This window comes from Gymnoscopelus microlampas, assembly GCF_963454915.1.
Source record: "Gymnoscopelus microlampas genome assembly, chromosome: 1".
Lineage (NCBI taxonomy): Eukaryota > Metazoa > Chordata > Actinopteri > Myctophiformes > Myctophidae > Gymnoscopelus > Gymnoscopelus microlampas.
This window is the reverse complement of record NC_139962.1, coordinates 11904125-11924037: the sequence shown is the minus strand read 5'-3', so window position 1 is coordinate 11924037 and position 19913 is coordinate 11904125. Positions and strand designations below refer to the sequence as shown.

The following is a 19913-nucleotide window of genomic DNA, read 5'->3' as shown; positions in this document are numbered from 1 at the left end:
GGGACCTCTATTGACGTGACGATGAGAAACCGAGCATGTTCGATTGGTCCCGACTAGACTAGAGCCCGTCGTTAGCCCTGGGCTGGAGAGAATGGTGGAGAATGCTATCTGGCAAAGCTCCGCTGTTGCTAGATTCTATGAGAGAAACAAGCGACGAGGTCTATGAAAACAAGCCCAAAAGAAGCGACCAGTTTCACCACGCCCCAAGCCACGTTTGATAGGATATATTACATATTACTTTTATTTTTTCCCCCTCCATATTCCATATATGGAACAATAATTATCCCAACAGGATCAGTCAAAAATCAACTAAACAACAGTACTAAACACATTGAAGCCTCTCAAACCTGCCGCTGCAGATGCTTCAGAATTAGATGTCAGTGGTATACTGTACATCGCGGTTGAAACAATTTGTTGCCCGCACAAAGTTTACAATGGACTGCAATGTTTGTATCTTTGACTGACACAAAGTCAAAATACTGTTTTGGCCAAAGGAATATATTACACTACTCGTTACGGGAAAGTAATAAATAATATTACAGTAATACATAACTAAGTAACGTGTTACTGCCCTACACTGCCCTCCGGCCATTTGTGCCAAATCACATTTTCTGATCCCATTCCAATTAGCTATGACTGCCTTCCAAAGTTTAAAGGCCCTGGGTAGGCATCCCGGCCTGGCTTAGACCTGTGCTCTGAGGAGCACACTTTTCTAGTTATACTTGGTTGTAGGCCTACATTGTGTTGCCCACTGAAACTAGCCAATCTACAAGCTCACTATGCATCGTAATGTGTTATGAGCTTGTAGCTCTGCTGTTTTCAGTGTGCAACACTGGTGCACACAACTAAGTATAAATCAGACACGGCATGAATTTTTGCGTAGGCCAAACATCAACGCTACGTACACGCACGCACTCATGCATGCTCACAAGCACACACATTGACATACACGCACACACGCACACATTGACTAATCCCTCATGCACGCATCCAATACTAGGTTTTAAATGAAAGACGGTATAATTCTTACCTTTTTACAGACAAAGTCCCCTGGGAGATAGACGACAGACTTAAGTCTCAGGAGCATGTCAGACATCATCTGTTTTTCACAACCCTGACAGAGATGAAGAAATAACACAATATAATCTTCTACTTGTTTATAGCGAAAGTGTAATGTAAATCTGTGTATCTATGTGCAATTGTGTATGCTTGCGTGCAGTGGTGGAAAAAGTACTCAAATGTTTTACTTAAGTAAAAGTACCAATACTGCAATGTAGAAATACTCTGTTACAAGTAAAAGTCCTGAACCAAGTCAAGTCCAAAATTGACCTGAGTAAAAGTACAAAAGTATTGGCATAAAAATGTACTTAAAGTACCAAAAGTAAAAGTACTAAAATATTTGAAAATAGCAGATCTACAAGCTCACAGATCGGCTATTTTCAAATAACCTACGTACAAAATAGGGCTAAAGTGGTTAATGTATGTTTTATAACGTAATAATTTATATCTGCAAAGTAACTAGTAACTAAAGTTTTCAAATAATTGTAGTGGAGTAAAAGTACAATATTTGCCTCTGAGATGTAGTGGAGTAGAAGTAAAAGTATTGGAAATTGGAAATACTCAAGTAAAGTACAAATACCTCAAAATTGTACTTAAGTACAGTACTTGAGCAAATGTACTTAGTTACTTTCCACCACTGCTTGCGTGCATGCACATGAGAGTGTGCGTGCCTGTGTGTGTGTGTGTGTGTGTGTGATTGTGAGAGTGAATTTCTCCCTCTTACAGACCTGAAACAGGGCTACTTTACTGATAATGGATAAGTTGACATCTGAGGCAATGTCCATCCTCATCTTGACTGGAAGCTGGATGAGCAGCTCCAGTTCATCTGCATGACAGTGACAGTACAGAGACGTCAACTCAATTCAAAGTTAAAAGCTGCCTAATTCTGTTTATTTAAAAAAAAGAGCTATTGCTATTGTAACAATCCTCGTTAAAGTGTTAAAGTCCCTGTTTGACAGTGTGTTACAGTGTTTGGCCTCTAAAGTGGGTCATTATGTCTTTACTTTCTGTGTTTTATTTGCGCTCTCTCATTCGCCCGCTGGGGTGTGTCACCTTCATTAGCTTCTCTTTTAGTGTACAGTACTGTATGTGTCATGTAAATGTTGTGTTTAAGAAGTGATATGATTCATTATTGAGTTATTACGTAACACTTTTTATCAAGTCTGTTTATGGATTATTAAAAGTGTATTTCTGAGTATCTGAGTATAAATTCGCTCTTACCCAGCATGCCCTGGCTCTTCCAGGTATAGTCGTACCATGTCTTGATGCGGTTCTGGACTCTACTGGGGATGTAGTATGAATTCATGTAGTTGATGGTACTGTCCAGACAGGCTCTGTAGTAGTTCTCACCCGCAGTTGCAGCCCCCACCACATCTCTCATCTGGACCCACATTTAAAGCATATCACACCACAAAAGAGTCATATTTGAACCTTATCCATACAATATACAGTATAATATAGTATAGTAATAGTAATAGTAGAATATAGTATATACTGTATAGTAGTCCATACCCGGTGTGCAGTCAAAGTATTAACAGACTTTGGGTTATGTGCTGTGCTGTACAGCAATAATCCCAAACCTTTTGGCCCCAAGGAGGACCACTTCCTCCCATAGCTTGGGGTACTGTAACCATGGCGACGGATGTATGTGTGTGTGTGTGTGTGTGTGTGTGTGTGTGTGTGTGTGTGTGTGTGTGTGTGTGTGTGTGTGTGTGTGTGTGTGTGTGTGTGTGTGCGTGTGTGCGTGTGTGTGTGTGTGTGTGTGTGTGTGCGTGTGTGTGCACATTTCTTTTTGTTTTGTTTTGTTTCATCTGTTCTGAAATGTAATATTTGAAGTTTGTGTTAGTTCATTTTCTTTTGTTTGCGCTTACGTTTTCTTCAAGCTACTATGATAATTTATTTTAAATAGTAATAAGGTGGGCAAAATAAGCTTCGGCTTCAGCCCATACCTTTTCGGCCAAATAGTCACCATGTTGACTAAGATGTACTGTATGTTCAAATGTTTTGTTGTAAAAAGAAATCATGACCGAAATAAATAAACTAACTAACTAACTAACGAACGTGTGTGTGTGTGTAATGTAACTAGAGGTCCGGGCGCCCTGCCCCCTAGCCGCGCACGGGGCTCTAGTGAGGGCTGGCTTATTTTGGGGTTACAAAATCGTGGCAGAATTATTATTATTATTTTTTAATTATATATATATAAAAAAAAGAAAAAAATACGGTCCCCCTCTTGGGACCCCCGCGAAACATCGCGGACTCCTTCGGACCCCATATTGATATGTATATGATTTATATAGATCCACTGTCTTGCTCCCTCTGGCTTTAGTTTTTTCATGAACCTGCTTGCTTGACTGACTGGCGAGCCGATGATGTTCGAGGCTGCGTTTACACGCTGTCGCGGGTGATAATGTATTGTTTGGGAGGTGCATGCCACGAAAATGATGCACATTTTAGCGTCAGTGTGGTGGGATGGAGTGTGGTGGGATAGAGACATTAACAAAGCGAAAGTTGAAGCATCAGCGAGGGTAGAAGCGATGGGCTCGCGGGTGTTTTTATTTTGGAGCTGGACAGATTTCAATGGTGGGCGCCTCGTTTTGCGTCGGGTGTGGCCGTCGACGCTCGGGTGTGCTCACGGTAAACGGTGCTAAAGTGTTTCCCAGTCCGGTGTGGTCGTAATGTGGTGAGTGGAATGAATTATGGCCCAGGAGGCAAATGTGTAGTGAGCAATGAAAAGTTGACTGACCTGACCAATCATGGTGGAAAAGGCAAATACGCCAATAAAATAGTTGACACCCTGGAAGGTGATCTCAAACACGGTTTGAGGGTCTGGTAAACCTCCGATAGTGATCAAAGTCTTCACGGCATAGAGGTAACAGCGGACGTAACTGCACATACAAAACATCCAATGATCACTGTACTGTGGTAAATAATATAATCAGATGTCTAGCTCTGTCATTGTAGAATCTGTATTTCTTTTTTTCTTTTTTGAATTTTTAAAACATTTCCACCTGTATTTTCTTCCGAAATATATTTAGTTTTTAGTTTTTTGGATTATGTTTTCATAGTACAACAATGACAAAATGGAAATAAAAGCAGTTTTTCCATACGCAAAGCCCTTGCCATCGTAGACCCATTTGGTAGAACCCAGTCCTTCCCAGTAAGAGCCGTAGTAGAACAGACAGGCGTTGATATGGAGAGAGTAGAACAGGTAGAGTGTGGTTCGGACGATCCTGAACAGTAATGACAATAATTACAAATAAATAAACACAAGAATCATGGATTGCAGGTAAAAATGATAACAAAAAAAGAATAATATATATATATATATACACACACGTATAAACAACAATAAATATAGTTAGACAATGTAATCAGTGTGTATGAGGTGTGCAATTTGAAAATATGGCTGAAAGTTCTTATGTGCTACCTGTAGATGTAGGCCTTTTTCATCACAGATTCGACGCGGTCGTTGAATTCGCCAAAGACCATATACTGGGAGTTAGACATAGCTTCAGTCACAATCATGAATACATGCCGTTTTATTACATTAAATGACATACTATTGTTCATCAAGAAGAAATGGGATAATTGTTGTAGAAATTATTGCAGGAAAAGTTGCAAGTAGCAAAAAACAAACAAAAGTAGACACAGGGCCCTATTTTGGGGCAGGAGTGGCATGAGAGTGAATTGACCATTTCTGGAGAGGAAGTGGGATGTTTTCCCCCTCCTCCCTGTGTTTGGCATTGTGGGGACTCGCTCTGTGCTGGTGTAGGAGGAGAGGTGCAGTAGGGTGTGTGTTGTTTGCAACTTTTGGGGTGAAAACATTGTGACAAATGCACATTATATTTACTATGTTTATCTGCTTGATCTATGGGTGTTATTATATACGTGTGATATGTAGCATGTTGGACACAATGAGCAATATGAACATTTCCTATTCACCTGTTTCCTAGGCTGTGTGTTTTCCACTTCCTGTCGATTTCATTGGATATCATTGGTCATCTGACCAGTTTCATTGGATTTCATTGGATCAAATCGACAGGAAGTGGAAAACACACAGCCTAGGAAACAGGTGAATTCACGTGAGGGGTAATGGGTCTGGTTAGGGGGTGATTGAATGATATGTGCCACCCGACGTTACTAATAGAGGGTGTGGTTCAGGGGGGAGGGAATCGAGCAAACAACCTGTGCATCAGAAACGACAGGAGGAAGAGAAAGGAGATCTCCTAGGTGCCAGTGTTACTGTGTTTAAGTTAAAAGGTTTAGACTCGGGTGTAAGCTGCAGCCAAGAATTAAGAACGGACGAACCCTGCGGACAACGGACAGAGTCGTTGCGACGCCATGGGGAATCGAGTGCTGATTTTATGAATGAAACGCAGAGGGGCGGAAGGATTCTGACGGAGCCGTGGTGAGATAAAACCAAGCTTTCTGTTCTGTTGGATTACAATTTACGGGGTACCCCAAACATCAATAGCTAAAGATTATTATTTGGATCGCCGGTGCGGAAGACCGTTTACATTTTCGTTTTGGATTAAAGGACATAATAGACACACTCGAGGCCGCGGTTACAAGAAGCCGTTCGGACTATAACGTGGGACTGTTTGTTATTGTTTGTAAAGTGGGTAACCGACCGTCCGTGCAGCGCTCTGACTAAGTAACTTTTGTTGTACCTTTGTTTATTGTTTAGGGGGGAGCTGTGATTTTAGTGGGAAGGAGTTTGTGAAAGGAATATTGTTTTGTTGATCTGTTTGTTTATCTATTTAGTTTATTAGGGAAAGAGTTAGGGACAGAAGTCGATTTAAAGCCGAAGTGTTTTATTTATTTACCATTCAATTTGTCAATTATTTAATTTGTGGCTTATTTATATAAAGTAATTTCAGTTCAAAACCTGCCGATCCCGTTGTTTTTCCTTTAGTTAATAATTATCCTTTCAAGGTAAAGGCCGATTGTTACAACATAATATGTAAAACATTTCATGTTTAGGGCATGATATCCATAAGATTTCTCCTTTATAAAAGGCTTATTGATTGGTCTACTAGAGTATTACATAATACTGCCAGGTTCTATTTGGCTCATCTCCGGACATCATTGAACATTTCTCATGGACAGGAGCACGGACACAAAAAACAAACTGTTACTGTGAACCTCCTGGCCACTTCACCGAGAGTACTTCGCCCTTCTCCTCTCCAGAAAATACAAAAAATCTGTTGCGACATCCCACCCTCTATGCCGTTTACTGCACTTCAAGCCGGTTTACCTTTTCCCCCAAAATAGGGCCCATAGAGTCTAATAATGGCATGGCCTCCCTGTTCAATCTTTAGCTATTGATGTTTTTGATTAGCCTGGTAAACCCTCCCTCCAGAAATCTCATTTCCATTTGATTTCTGGAGTGAGTCTGGCCTGATCCGCCTCTCTGCAATATTGGCTCTGTACGCCAAACTGACGAGCCTATCAGCGTCGTCGCTCATCGTTCTGTGATTGACAGCGACAGTTGGCCAATCAGGTGGCGAGTTCGAGTGAGCCCGAATGAAGCCGAGTGCAGCCTGAGTGCCTCCGACAAAAGACGAACGGCAGCCATTGTTGTTGTCCGAGTGACTTCACTGTTTACTTTCGTTTTTAAAACGGTCTCTAACTTCTTTTTTGAGGCACGGAATTTACTATTAAGATATCGTTTGGATAGAATTTAGTTGTTTAACTTCATATATGTGGTCAATTAATCATGACAGAGCCTATTTAAAAATATAAATTTAGAGAACCGGCAGGGGCGGGGAGTGACACGCATGTATCCCAATAAGGCAACCTATTTTGGGCATGGCCGTCTCAAAAGTCCCGCGTCACATAGACTGGAGGTGTTAAAAATGAACTGCTGATTGGCTGAGGGGAAAAACGATCATTGGTTGAAGGGGTTGTCAGTCAACAGTATTACTCCCGCCCAACTCCAGCCCACAGCCGATATTGCAGAAAGGCGGATCAGGCCAGACTCACTCCAGAAATCAAATGGAAATGAGATTTCTGGAGGGAGGGTTTACTAGGCTAGTTTTTGATGGCCTCTAGACAACAAATGTGCACGGCTCGTCTTTGACCCACATACATATAGTAGTACTGTACCTACAGTACATACATACTGTACATTCATACAAATGAACTGTTCTTTATGGCAACAAATAAAATAAAATAATCCCCTACCTTCAGAAGACGTGGGAATCGCAACAGACTGTTGACCCCAGTGAAGAAGTATAATATCTCCAAAGGACATAGACTTATCATATCCATCTGTAAAATAGTTACCTTGTTATCTCAGAATTCAGAAGCACTTTATTTCCTACATTTGTGTTCATCATACACACTGCAGGACTATCAACATACGCAAAAAGAACCATAATATAGTGTCATAACATAATGTCAATGTCATACGTATACCATGCGACCAAAATAAATCTAGCTGTACCGAATCTCTGAGAAATACTTCAGCCCACAAGGGCTTGCACACCTGATTACCTGTATTGTAGTATCAGTTTTTATCTTACCTTGAATCTTTCAGTTGTCAGGTAGTGCTCATACATTTCCTTTTTATCATTCTGAAATGTAAAAAGATTCAGAACGTTTTACGTGTGTCTGACGCAAGACCTGTGTTTACATGTGCAGCCCAGTTAAAATGTTCAACTCAGTAGCTTACTGTTTACATTTCATTGGTCTAATATTACACTTTTAAATGCTTTTATATTAGGTTTGTGGCTAGTTTAACATTTTCAATTGGTAAAGAGGAAAAAACGAAATACTATTGGTACACTTAAAGGAGAATTTTGGACTAAGGTTTCCTTACCTTTTCTATGATGTTATGATCTTAGGATGAATGGTACAGTAGAACATTTTCATAACTCCATCCCGGGGCCGCCACAGCTTAAAACGCGCACGGAGAGGCCTTGGGTTAGATCACATATTTTAATAGCTTTTTTTTTTTTCTTTCTTTTTGAGATCTGACGTTCATATTTACAGAACACTGTCAAAAAAAAAAAAAAAAAAGAAGTCTCGCTAGACGAGATTGAAATCTGGAGATTTTAATCTTGTCCAGCGACTCTTAGGTTTTTTTTTTTTTTTTGGTTGCATAGTGTTCTGTCAGTATGAACGTCAGATCTAAAAATAAAAAAATAAAAAAAAACTATTAAAATATGCGATCTAACACAAGGCCTATCCGCGCACGTTTTAAGCTGTGGCGGAACCGGGATGGAGTTATGATATTTTTCTACTGTACCATTCATCCTAAGATATCATAACATCATAGAAAAGGTAAGAAAACCTTAGTCCAAAATTCTCCTTTAAGAGGAACCCTAGTTCAACTAATTCTAAAGTCTAAATGAAAACTTTAGAGCGATAGAGGGGAGACGGAGAGGGGGGAAATCATGACTTCATACCAAAGGTTCCTCTGGCCACAATTAAGGGAGACTTGCTGCTACTTTGTTGTATAGCTGTTTCCCTCCTAAATCCCCATGACAGATTCTTTCATTTTACCATTTTATTTACTGTCTCTCTGTTGTACTGTATACGGTATGAGATGATGTCTGGCAACATATGTGATTGTCTGTTCCCTAAATTACATTTAGCGATATCATTTATCATTTAGTGATAAAAAAGATAAAAAGATAAAAAAGAAAAAAAGAAACCTGACAATTTAACTGACCACGATGTCTCCAGCACGGACAAACTCCAGCCTGGGCTGGAATACGACAACGTCTATGATGTAGATGAGGTCACAGCTGTAGTCTATAAGCAGCCACACATAGACGTTTTCTGCGGTCTGGTAGGGGAAGGCCCAGCGCACAGGGATCAGCCACAAGTTCCAGTTCCACGCCATTACCACAACGAGCAGCCAGAACACATAAATTATATCTATGGAGAACAAAAGGAGGGTAAGACAATTCAGATTTAAGTTAAGTCTCAAGTTCCTGTTTCAAGTCAGCTCAGTTTAGCTCAGTACAGTTCAATTTGAATTCAACTCAGCTCAGCTCAGATACGTTCAATTCTGTTACATTAAAGGGACTACACCATGAATTTGAATGTGTTTTTGGTCTCCCCTACCTCTCTTCTATCCCCAAAAATACCCCAGTTTGAACACACAGGCTTTCACAGCAAATCTGGGGTTTTCTGTAAATTGGTCTCAAAACAGGCCAAACTGATTTGTACTCTGACGTGACGTCACGTCAGGGTACAATACCTCCCGTTTTTCAGTTCCATTTATTTTTTCTTATTTATTTTTTTTACTTTTTCCACACAGAACCAGGAGATAACATGCATACAAACTGGCTCAATAGCGCCCCGTGCCAAACAGGACAATGTGGTATTGCAGGTGAAAGTGCTTTAAAAGCCAGAGTGAAGTTAGTTGGAATGAGTATATCTGAGGCTTGATTTAGGCTCAAACCTTTTGAAAAACGTTTGAGGGACATAAACAATATGATATTAAATATTATTATTATTTTTTAAATTCATGGTGTAGATCCTTTAAATTCAGCTCAGCTCAGGAGTTCAGATATGTACAGTTAGGGCTAAATCGGCCCAGACGGTTGGCGTAACCGTCTGGGCACCTAGGCTGGTAATCCAAGCCTAACAGTGTGTCCCAGGTTCGACTCCCGATCCCGACGACCTTTGCTGCGTGTCACCCCCGCCCCCATCTCTCTCCCCATTTCCTGTCAGCCTACTGTCCTGTCAAACAAAGGCATAAAAGCCCAAAAATGTTCAGTGTTGCTATTCTGTTCAACTCCACCAGTGGTGTAAAGTAACTAAGTACTCAAGTACTGTACTTGTACCTGTACAATTTTGAGGTACTTTTACTTTACTGGAGGTTTTCCTATTTTCAATACTTCTACTTCTACTCCACTACATCTCAGAGGCAAATATTGTACTTTTACTCCACTACAATAATTTGAAAACTTTAGTTACTAGTTACTTTTCAAATATAAATGATTATATTATAAAACATACATTAACCACTTAACCGCCCTATTTCATACCTAAGCTATTTGAAAATAGCCGATCGACAAGCTCACAACACGTCGCGATGCGACGCGCTGTGAGCTTGTAGATCTGCTATTTTCAAACATTTTAGTACTTTTACTTTTGGTATTTTAAGTACATTTTAATACCAATACTTTTGTACTTTTACGCAGGTAAATTTTGAATTCCGGACTTTTACTTGTAATAGAGTATTTCTACAATGCAGTATTGATACTTTTACTTAAGTAAGAAATGTGAGTACTTTTCCACCACTGAACTCCACATACCGGTAAACGGGTCAATGCTTGAAGGAAAGCGATAATCCAGTATAGCTTGGAGCCAGCCGGGCAACTTGGGCATCTTGGGCAGTTTTGGTAATTTGATTGGGTATCCAAAGAGCTCATAGGGTTTCTCTAACTCTGCCTCCTCCTCCACTACTTCTTCAGCTGCTGGTTCTTCCTTTTTCTCCTCCTGTGGGGGAGGCGGAGGAGGAGGAGGAGGAGGTGGAGGTGCGGGGGGAGCTTCAGGGGCTGCGAGGATCAGACGGAAGATATACAAACGTAAATGTTCAGTTTAAATTGGCTGCTATATCAAGGTATACGTTAAGCTCTATCAAGTATAAGCTGCAGTACATGGGCTAATTTATAGTTTGTCAAATGATGGGTCATAGACACCAATGATTTATTTTCAACTGAAAAACAGAAAATAAAGACGCAACGCCACATACGGGTTCCACTTCATTATTTACAAATGAAAAAAAAAAACTAAACAAAAACAAATGTTCACACAGAGCACACTGAATTAAGCTCCCATAAGCTTTATTGTGGCAATGTTTTGACCAGCGCAGCCTTCATCAGGAAAAAGGATGAAGTTTACAATTTGGGTTTGACGTTAGTCAGATTTTAAACTTGCCATGTTGTTGCCATAATGGCTTTTAATTGGTGAACAAAGAGCAGAGGCACTCTGCTGTCTGTCAGGCATGTAGGCCTACCTTCGTCTTCAGAGTCATCAGGGTCCACCAGCCTTTCTACCTGTTTCTCTGTTCGCTCTTTAAACAGCCTGTACAGTTCAGTGAGCCGCTCATTAAGCAACGCATTGCCCGAAGCGGGCGCTGGCGCTGGACTCAGCCTGTCGAACAGAACAAGAGGATGGATGAGAACTGATAGCTGAGATAACACAGTTGTATCTGTGTGTGAATGTATGTGTGTGCACCTGTGCATGTGTGTTTATGTGTAGATGGTTTGTGTGTTATTATAGTAAAAAAAAACATCTATCTAGTAAATATAGTAAAAAACGTCACGATAACTAACTGAAACTGTATTGTGTTTACAAAACGAACTAAAACTAACTGAAATTACAGACAGAAATTACAATAAAGAATTTCAATACAGACAAAATGCCCTTAGTTTTCGTCTGTGGATGGTTGGTGGTTCATCTGTAACTTTTGTTAAGTTTTTATTACATAATACTTACCTTTTCAATCCTGGACCTGACAAATTACACAAAGTATAAAAAGTAAAAAGTAAAACTAATAAAAAATAACTAAAACTATTAGAATTTTCAAAAATAAAAACCAATAAAAACTAGCTCTAAAAACTAATTAAAATGAACTGGATTAGAAAAAAAATATTCAAAACGAACTAAAAGTAAACTAAGATGAAAAATCCAAAACTATTATAACCTAGGTTTGTGCTGCACGTGTTGTGTTTGCTATGTAATGTTTATCACCCGTCCTTTGCTTATGTGTGTGTTTTTGTGCGTGCACGCGTGTGTTATTTGTGTGTGTGATTTGACTCACTCGTCCTCTGGGCTGGCCTCGGTCTTGACATCATCATCAGCGGCCCTCATCATCTCGTCAGCCTCTTCTACAGACATCTCAGGTGTGATGATCAGTGGGATGTTCATCTCTCTGACTACCCCGGCGTCTTCGTCCACATCCTCCACGGCGTCTTCGTCCACATCTTCCACTTTCACCTCAGGGGGGGTTACGCTGGCTGTGGAACACATCCCAACTATCTCAAACCATCGGTAACATAGCTAACGTAATACCGTAGGTGCTGTAACATGTTAAGGAAAATGTTGTTCGGTTGTTAGGACTACAGCATGATTCTTAAGTCACATACATAAAAGTTGTAGGCCTACTGAAGTATACTAACAAAGTAATTGTACTTGGTTCCCAAACCTGGAGCAAAAGCACATTCATTGAATGTACTAAATGGATGCTACTTTGACAATAAAGTGTTTTCGGATTATGACAGAAGATAGCACAGTACGGCGTGGCACCGCGTGGCACAGCACAGCACAGCACAGCACAGCACAGCACAGCACAGCACAGCACAGCACAGCACAGCACAGCACAGCACAGCACCAACATCCAGTTCCAAAACATTGAGGTCACCTGGTCGGTTGGCAGCTCATTGAGAAACAGTGCAGCTGTGCAGAGCGTGATGGCAAGAGCTGCAAAGAACATGCTATGGTCGGCAGGAAGGTGCTGTTTTGGCACTTCAGAGTTTGTTGTTCTACACAAAGTGGGTGTCTCTAAGAGGGAGTGCTGTTGCTGTATGAGGAGGACTGGCATTAATATAGCTGAGAAGGGGTCTGGGCGGTTAAGGCAATTGAGTCGGTTGACAATGCTGAGGCAGCACTGTCTGGCCTGCTTGGTTAGTTGGTACAGTTCCTGTGTAAGCTGGGACAGCTCCGGCAGCAGGCTGAACATGGACAGTTTAGAAGCGCTGTGTTTCATTTTGTGCTGCAGTTGTTTGTGGTTTGGGAGGCACTTGGCAATGCGGGGGAATCGAAGCAACAAGCTCTTTACTGGAGAAAAGGTGGCGGAAACTGTGTAGAGAGACAACCATGGGAAGCAACGGTACGTTGATAAGACAATGCAGTTCTAAACTGCATATTGAAGTGACAATTATTAATTAATTAATCAATTAAAGAATATATAAAATATATTTTGATATATCTTGAATCTTACCTCCACATTCAACCTCTTCTTCAATAACTGGTTCAGAGGGACAAACATCCAACCTGATGAGGATCACAATGGAAATAAGCTTATTTTCATGTTTTATCCTTTTGATAGATACAAATTCTGTTGGTCAGAAATGAGTTTGCAATGGTTTCCTTCACCAGATTGTTAAATGTTTTTAAAAGACAAAAACACATTAATATCTCAATGAACTTTGAAGCCATGCCAGGCATATTACGGTCTACTTTTCCACTCTTATTTTCAGCTAGTTCGTTTTTTCTTATATTACTTTCCAGAGAAGATTTTTCATCAGCTGTCAGCCTGTAACTGCCTTCATGTTTTCATTCTCTCTCTCATTGTCCTGCTGTGTGGTTGGACTTTCTGCAATACTTTAGGCATTGCCCTGGTCATTAGAGTTTTCATCCACACAGGTGAGGTCACTGTCTGTTTCTTTTTCCTGGGACTCTACTCGACTTTACCGTTCTCAAATCCCTCAACTACATCAATGTTTCTCCACAATACTTTCTTCAACCTGGATTTGTTTTCTTTTACTTTCATTTTATGTACAGCAGCATCGTCAGACACCTTTTCTGCGGTGGCCAATTCAGTTTTGCGACTCTGTCCACTCCGTCCTCTGGCAGCTGTATTTCCTCAATGCATTTGGTCTCTTAAGTCATTCTCATCATGTTTCAGGCTCACTGTTATTTTAGGTCTCAGGCTCACCGTCATTTAGCTGTTTATTTCCTCTGTCAGCATTCCCACTGTTATTCTGCCTTCTGCTTTGTTTGTTTGCTTTAGGATGGCCACTCTCTTCTGTGGATGCACAGATTAAAAACTTTCCTCTGTCATCATAACATCCTGAATAACAACATTTCCATCAATATGCTGACCATCCTGCATGACCAGTAACTGCTCAATGACTCCCATCTCCTATGGGTATTGTGACTTCCAACAATAACTCACTCTCCAAGAGTCTTACAGGTCCTAATCTCTGTTTTCACCTCTCTCTTGCTGGAAGAGGCACTCTATCTTTCTCAGGAGTCTTATTAACTGTACTGTCGTCACTCTCCCAGAGATTCTGCAATGTGGATGTGTGCATGAGGGGACAAACAGGTTGTGCATAAGCATACAGTAAAACAACAATTGTAACTATCTCGCCATGTTAGGAAAATCAATGATTATAATGCACTGTTAGCATTGAGCATGCTATAGTATTGCCTAATCTGCATTGCAAGCAAAGAAAAAACAGGAACTAAAGCTTTCTAGCTTTCAAAAAGCATCACATTATGTAATTCATTATAACATGTTTCACATGTAGCAAGAGACTTCTTAGCTCTGTTAGCTCTGGTTAGTTAACAGTCGAAGAAAATAAATAGTGCAGCTTTCAGTAAAATACATGTTACTGTCCGGGGTCGAAGGTCGCCATTAAGATTATTGTGACACCTTTAACCACATGAACCCTCACGTGACGTCCTGATTCTGGGAATCGGAGAACATTCGGTAAAAATAGGCAAACTTTATGAGAAAATAGCAGCTCACTAAGCTCACAACATGTGAGCTTGTGGCTATTTTCACTATTTGATGTACAACAAGTATATGTAGGGTTTCAGTGGTTGCTATCATATAGTAGCCTATACCTGATTTTGCTTGCAGGGAGGGATTTGGGGCAGAATGCAATAATTAAAAGTAAAGTCAGACTTACTCTGGTTCCTCCTCGTTTTCCTCTGGGATTTTGGGCAGCCTTTTCAAAACAAACAGCGTCAGGACAGTTATGGCAGGAGGTCTCCATGGAGATGCAATGTCCTGGTGGGAGTGCTGTGTGCATCTGTGTTGTTTTTGTGTGTATGTGTGTGCGACCGTGCATGCATACAGTAAGTGCATGCATGAATGTGTACGATTGATGATCAACTCTTTCTATTCAAGACTCAGGCCTACATAGCGCTTTTCAAGATTGGGAGAAGAGACTTTTACATTCACTACGTTAGTTGGAGCCAGCACCTCTGAGAGCACACCTCACTGAGCCTACCCTTGTCCCACGCAGAATGCAATAATTAAAAGTAAAGTCAGACTTACTCTGGTTCCTCCTCGTTTTCCTCTTGGATTTTGGGCAGCCTTTTCAAAACAAACAGCGTCAGGACAGTTATGGCAGGAGGTCTCCATGGAGATGCAATGTCCTGGTGGGAGTGCTGTGTGCATCTGTGTTGTTTTTGTGTGTATGTGCGTGCGACCGTGCATGCATAAGTGCATGCATGAATGTGTACGATTGATGATCAACTCTTTCTATTCAAGACTCAGGCCTACATAGCACTTTTCAAGATTGGGAGAAGAGACTTTTACATTCACTACGTTAGTTGGAGCCAGCACCTCTGAGAGCACACCTCACTGAGCCTACCCTTGTCCCACGCAGGGAGGAAATATCACGCCCTTCCAATAACAGTACGCCTTGTCTAGCACATAATCATCCACATACCTCTTATTTCCCATCCCTCCACCCCCCCCTTGTCTTCCTTTAGTCAAAGAACAATCACCTCCCATCAGGTCCTGAAACCCAACTCAGTCCAGCGCTTGGTTGGTGGTAGTATTTCAGCGTAATATATGTATACTAGTGTGTGTCCACCAACCCCTTGCTGAAGCCCTGACACTTCCATTCAGAGACCATCACAGCTGTACACTACACACTTATGAAATCACCATCACACAGTAGCAATCAAAACAAGGCTATCAAGTAGTTGTATTTGTGTGTGTGTACAGTATGTGTTGCCGGCGCTGCACGTGTGAGCTAACCCTGAGTATTTGTTTATAGGATGTGTGTAGGGGTTAAGTTAGATTTAATTATACATAGTTGCTGCGACATGTTGTGGGCTTGTATAGCGGCTATTTTAGGTGCGCAACATGATGCACAATGAAGTATAAATCAGATAGGAGGGAGTGTGTGTGTGTGTGTGTGTGTGTGTGTGTGTGTGTGTGTGTGTGTGTGTGTGTGTGTGTGTGTGCGTGTACATCTGTGTGTGTGCGCGTACATCTGTGTGTGTGCGCGTACATCTGTGTGAGTGTGTGTAACCACCTGGATTTTAATCCAGGTATCCCGTATGGAAAATCAATCAACTGCTGTACCACTGATCCAAAGGGGAGCCCCCCCCCCCAGGTCTAATCTTCAGCATGTGAGTCTGTGTGTCCTTGTGAGACTTACTGTTCATTAGTCTCCTGATGTGTTTCTATGATTATCTCCATCTCCAGCTGTTCTGCAGCTTCTACTTTCCTGGCTGTCTCCTTCTCAGTCTGAGTGGCCTTCAGTCGCTCCTGCAAACACAGTGGAAGATTCTTTTTTGTATATTTTAAAAACACTTAAACACTATTCTTAGTCAACTTGACCTGAGTTGGCTCTGTAACTTGGTCTTTTTTCTTTTTCTTTTGGTCTATTTTCACTGAAAATAGCTCTGATCTACAGTACAAGCTTACAACGCGTCTCAACGTGATGTGATGCTAGGGTTCAAGTGGTTAAATTATTTTGTTGTGTGGTATGGAGCTGAATGTACGATAAAATAGCATTTGCATAGTGCAACATACAGTACAGTGCAGTGCAGTACAGTGCAGTACAGTGCAGTACAGTGCAGTACAGTACAGTACAGTACAGTACAGTACAGTACAGTACAGTACAGTGCAGTGCAGTGCAGTGCAGTACAGTACAGTACAGCAGTGGTGGAAAAAGTATTTATATTTTACTTAAGTAAAAGTATCAATACTGCAATGTAGAAGTACAGTACTCTGTTACAAGTAAACGTCTGGTGTTCAAAATTCACTTGAGTAAAAGTACAAAAGTATTGGTACACAATACTTTTATTGGTGTACACAATACGTCGCGATGCGACGCGTTGTGAGCTTGTAGATCGGCTATTTTCAAATAGCTTAGGTATAAAATAGGGCTGAACTAGTAGTGGAGTAAAATACAATATTTGCCTCTGAGATGTAGTGGAGTAGAAGTAAAAGTACTGAAAATTTAAAATGCTCCAGTAAAGCAAAAAATACCTAAAAAATTTACTTAAGTACAGTACTTGAGTAAATGTACTTAGTTACTTTACACCACTGCAGTACAGTACAGTACAGTACAGTAATGTATATTCTGGCGGAAAAACACAGGGAGAGAAATCCAGAGAAACATTTCTCTGATCTAAGCGAATGAATGCCTTTTATGACCCAGACTCACCTCATTGGCTTTGGACTCCTGCGTCTGTGGGGCCACTTGTCTGCTGGGCGCCACTTCCTCCACCACCAATTCTGATGGGTTTTGAATGATGTTAACTGACACATGTCATGTAGTGTGTGTGTGTGTGTGTATGTGTGTGTGTGTGTGTGTGTGTGTGTGTGTGTGTGTGTGTGTGTGTGTGTGTATTCCATTATTCCACACCCAATTCTTACAAAAGAAAAGATATGTATATGTTGTGTGTTATGTCATGCATGCCTGTAGTACATGTACCAATGAGTTCAATACAAATATATTCAGAACTTTACCTGAATTCCAGTTTATGACAGATTCATGACAATTGAATGGGAGCTCCAAAAAAGATACTGTACATTCTGAACCCTACCCTACTCCTAACAGTCAGAATGCATGACACATTACATGTAATGGTTTGCTATAGCAGGCAGATCAATGAATAATGTGTCAATTTATCCGACATACATTTCAAAATCGAGTTCTTTCAATCCTCCCACCAGTTTTACCTTAATGGTAAAAGCTAATGTTGTAAACCTAATGTTGGTTTGAACCTAAATATTTGTCAGAAATTGTTTTCTAAATATGCAAAGTAAACAACTTGTAGTATTTTACCACCTCCCATGTGCTGCTCATCCGATTCTCTGGGTTTGTATTTACAGTCCAATTTCAACCATTTTGGCTTGTTTCACTATACAGTAGCTGTGTGGCTATAGCCACAGTCACATAAAAGTCTTGATGCTACAGTAGCTAACACAACTAATGTCATTGCTAAAGAATGACTTTGTTTCTTCAAGTAATTTCTTCAAGCCTAGTTACCATTTAATGGTAACTAGGCTGGGAAAGTTGTGGTGTCCCAGGGCCTATATTTATTTCCTAGGATGGCAGTCCTACACCTTGAGCTCAGACGCACAATGGCTGAGACTGAGAGGGGGTTAAGGGAGCGCTTAATTTGTTTAATGTGATAACCTATTCCATCCACCAAGGCTTCGGATGGAGCACTGCATATAGTTTGCACCTCACGAGCCTCGGTGTGCACTTGCCTGGTTTTAAAGTGATTTAAAAGTAATGCATTTATTGTCAAACCTTACATACATACATGTAGAAGTACTCCGTTACAAGTAAAATACAAGATATACATTGTACAAATTAAAATGAGTGTTGTTATATCCCCATCCACACACCACACATCCAAAATCTAAGATATACAGTGACACATATTATTTGTGTGGTGGGCGGTAGTCCCTATATTACCTGATTACACTTTGAAGGTAACTGGGTTATGGTCAAAAGTCAACAAAAAAAAAGATTTAAACCAAACCAAAAGATGTAACATTTGATTGATGGATGGATTGGGGTGGATGGATTGATGGATGATTTGATATGGATGGTTGATTATTTGTTTGACTGACAGACAGACAGGCTGATCGTGATCAATTGATTGATTGACTGATTGATTGATTTGATACATGACATGAACTGATTCTCCTCTAATCTATTCATGTTTACCCAGATTTATCCAACAACTTCACAAGCACACTCAACATATTATTTTCAAACTCATTTTATTGTTCGTGAACATAGTGCATATACTAAAATATGTGCGTTTTAGACATGGTAGCTGCCCATTTATAGCTTGCAAACAAAACACTAGAAATAATCTCTCCATGCTGTTCGCACATTGGTACTAGCTAATTAAGATTTGTGTTATCTGTAACAGCTGACTGACGTTCCATCGTGATGAACTAGTAAACAGTAAGGCCCACTCAAGATCTTCAGGCATATAAAATTAAGTTGTAATTAACTTTTAGTAAAGTTCATCCCACAATACAAAAACAAAAATCATTAGAGAATAATTGTCAAAAATACTATTTTACACAACCCTTTCAATCAGCTTCATATACTATGTATGTACGTGACGAGTTCTCCATCGTACTGAATTCCAGGTGTTTATGTCAGCGACATTTGGTGAGTAAAAGTAAAACAAGTTAATTATGTTTCCATAGCTGCGCGATAACTTCAAAGCAAAACTTTCAGACTCTAGAACTGATGACGTGACATTTGTGTGTTCCTGAGTCCCACCAACTCCTCCTTCTCCTGTTATTCTAAGAGGCCCTCAGCGCCTTCCCCCCTGTAAACAGAAGGAGAAGAGGAGCCTGGGTTAGAGTCTGTCTGCCTCACCACTGACACTAGCCCCGCCCCCTACTTGTACCAACCAACTTATCAATTCAATCAGTCAGCCAATCACATCATTAATCCACCCATGAGCTCAAACAGCTCCTCTGATGTTTTCATCATCTGTGTGAGACTGGGCCGTTTGTTTCTGAAAATCTATTCAACATGACACATCCCAGTAAAAAACTATATATATATATATATATATATACACACATTTTAAATATAAATCAATTGTTGCATATGCATATGTACTAAGTGTGCTTTATGTATGTGTGGGTTTTCCAGAGCGGGGTAATCTGTAACAAGGCTCTACTTACTGTTCTGGACTTCATCTGTGCCATCCTATGGAGGAACAAACCCAGGAATGTTTCTTTAATTAATTTATATAATCTGCTTGTTCAAGATATATTTGTGTTTTAACCCATATGTTCCTGTAAAGAATGACAGAATCTCGTGACTCACCTTTGCTGCAGGCTGAGGTAACATGCGACCAAACTCTTGGAC

At 40.5% G+C, this 19913-nt stretch overlaps 1 protein-coding gene across 1 annotated transcript in view; it reads right to left on the bottom strand.

Moving 5' to 3' along the window:
- Nucleotides 1-19913, bottom strand: part of cngb1a (cyclic nucleotide gated channel subunit beta 1a) — a gene marked incomplete at both ends in the record, with an annotated part of 35108 nt that overhangs the window by 5796 nt on the left and 9399 nt on the right. Inside the window, 18 exons of the mRNA XM_084053739.1 lie at nucleotides 1031-1114; nucleotides 1788-1885; nucleotides 2281-2440; nucleotides 3803-3944; nucleotides 4167-4289; nucleotides 4487-4551; nucleotides 7246-7332; nucleotides 7587-7637; nucleotides 8738-8946; nucleotides 10335-10577; nucleotides 11039-11175; nucleotides 11846-12084; nucleotides 12446-12861; nucleotides 13025-13077; nucleotides 16209-16318; nucleotides 17223-17293; nucleotides 19727-19751; nucleotides 19872-19913. The exon at nucleotides 19872-19913 is cut by the window's right edge and continues 16 nt beyond it. Coding sequence (XP_083909865.1) covers nucleotides 1031-1114; nucleotides 1788-1885; nucleotides 2281-2440; nucleotides 3803-3944; nucleotides 4167-4289; nucleotides 4487-4551; nucleotides 7246-7332; nucleotides 7587-7637; nucleotides 8738-8946; nucleotides 10335-10577; nucleotides 11039-11175; nucleotides 11846-12084; nucleotides 12446-12861; nucleotides 13025-13077; nucleotides 16209-16318; nucleotides 17223-17293; nucleotides 19727-19751; nucleotides 19872-19913 — 2355 coding nt within the window. The remainder of the gene's footprint in view (nucleotides 1-1030; nucleotides 1115-1787; nucleotides 1886-2280; nucleotides 2441-3802; nucleotides 3945-4166; nucleotides 4290-4486; nucleotides 4552-7245; nucleotides 7333-7586; nucleotides 7638-8737; nucleotides 8947-10334; nucleotides 10578-11038; nucleotides 11176-11845; nucleotides 12085-12445; nucleotides 12862-13024; nucleotides 13078-16208; nucleotides 16319-17222; nucleotides 17294-19726; nucleotides 19752-19871) is intronic.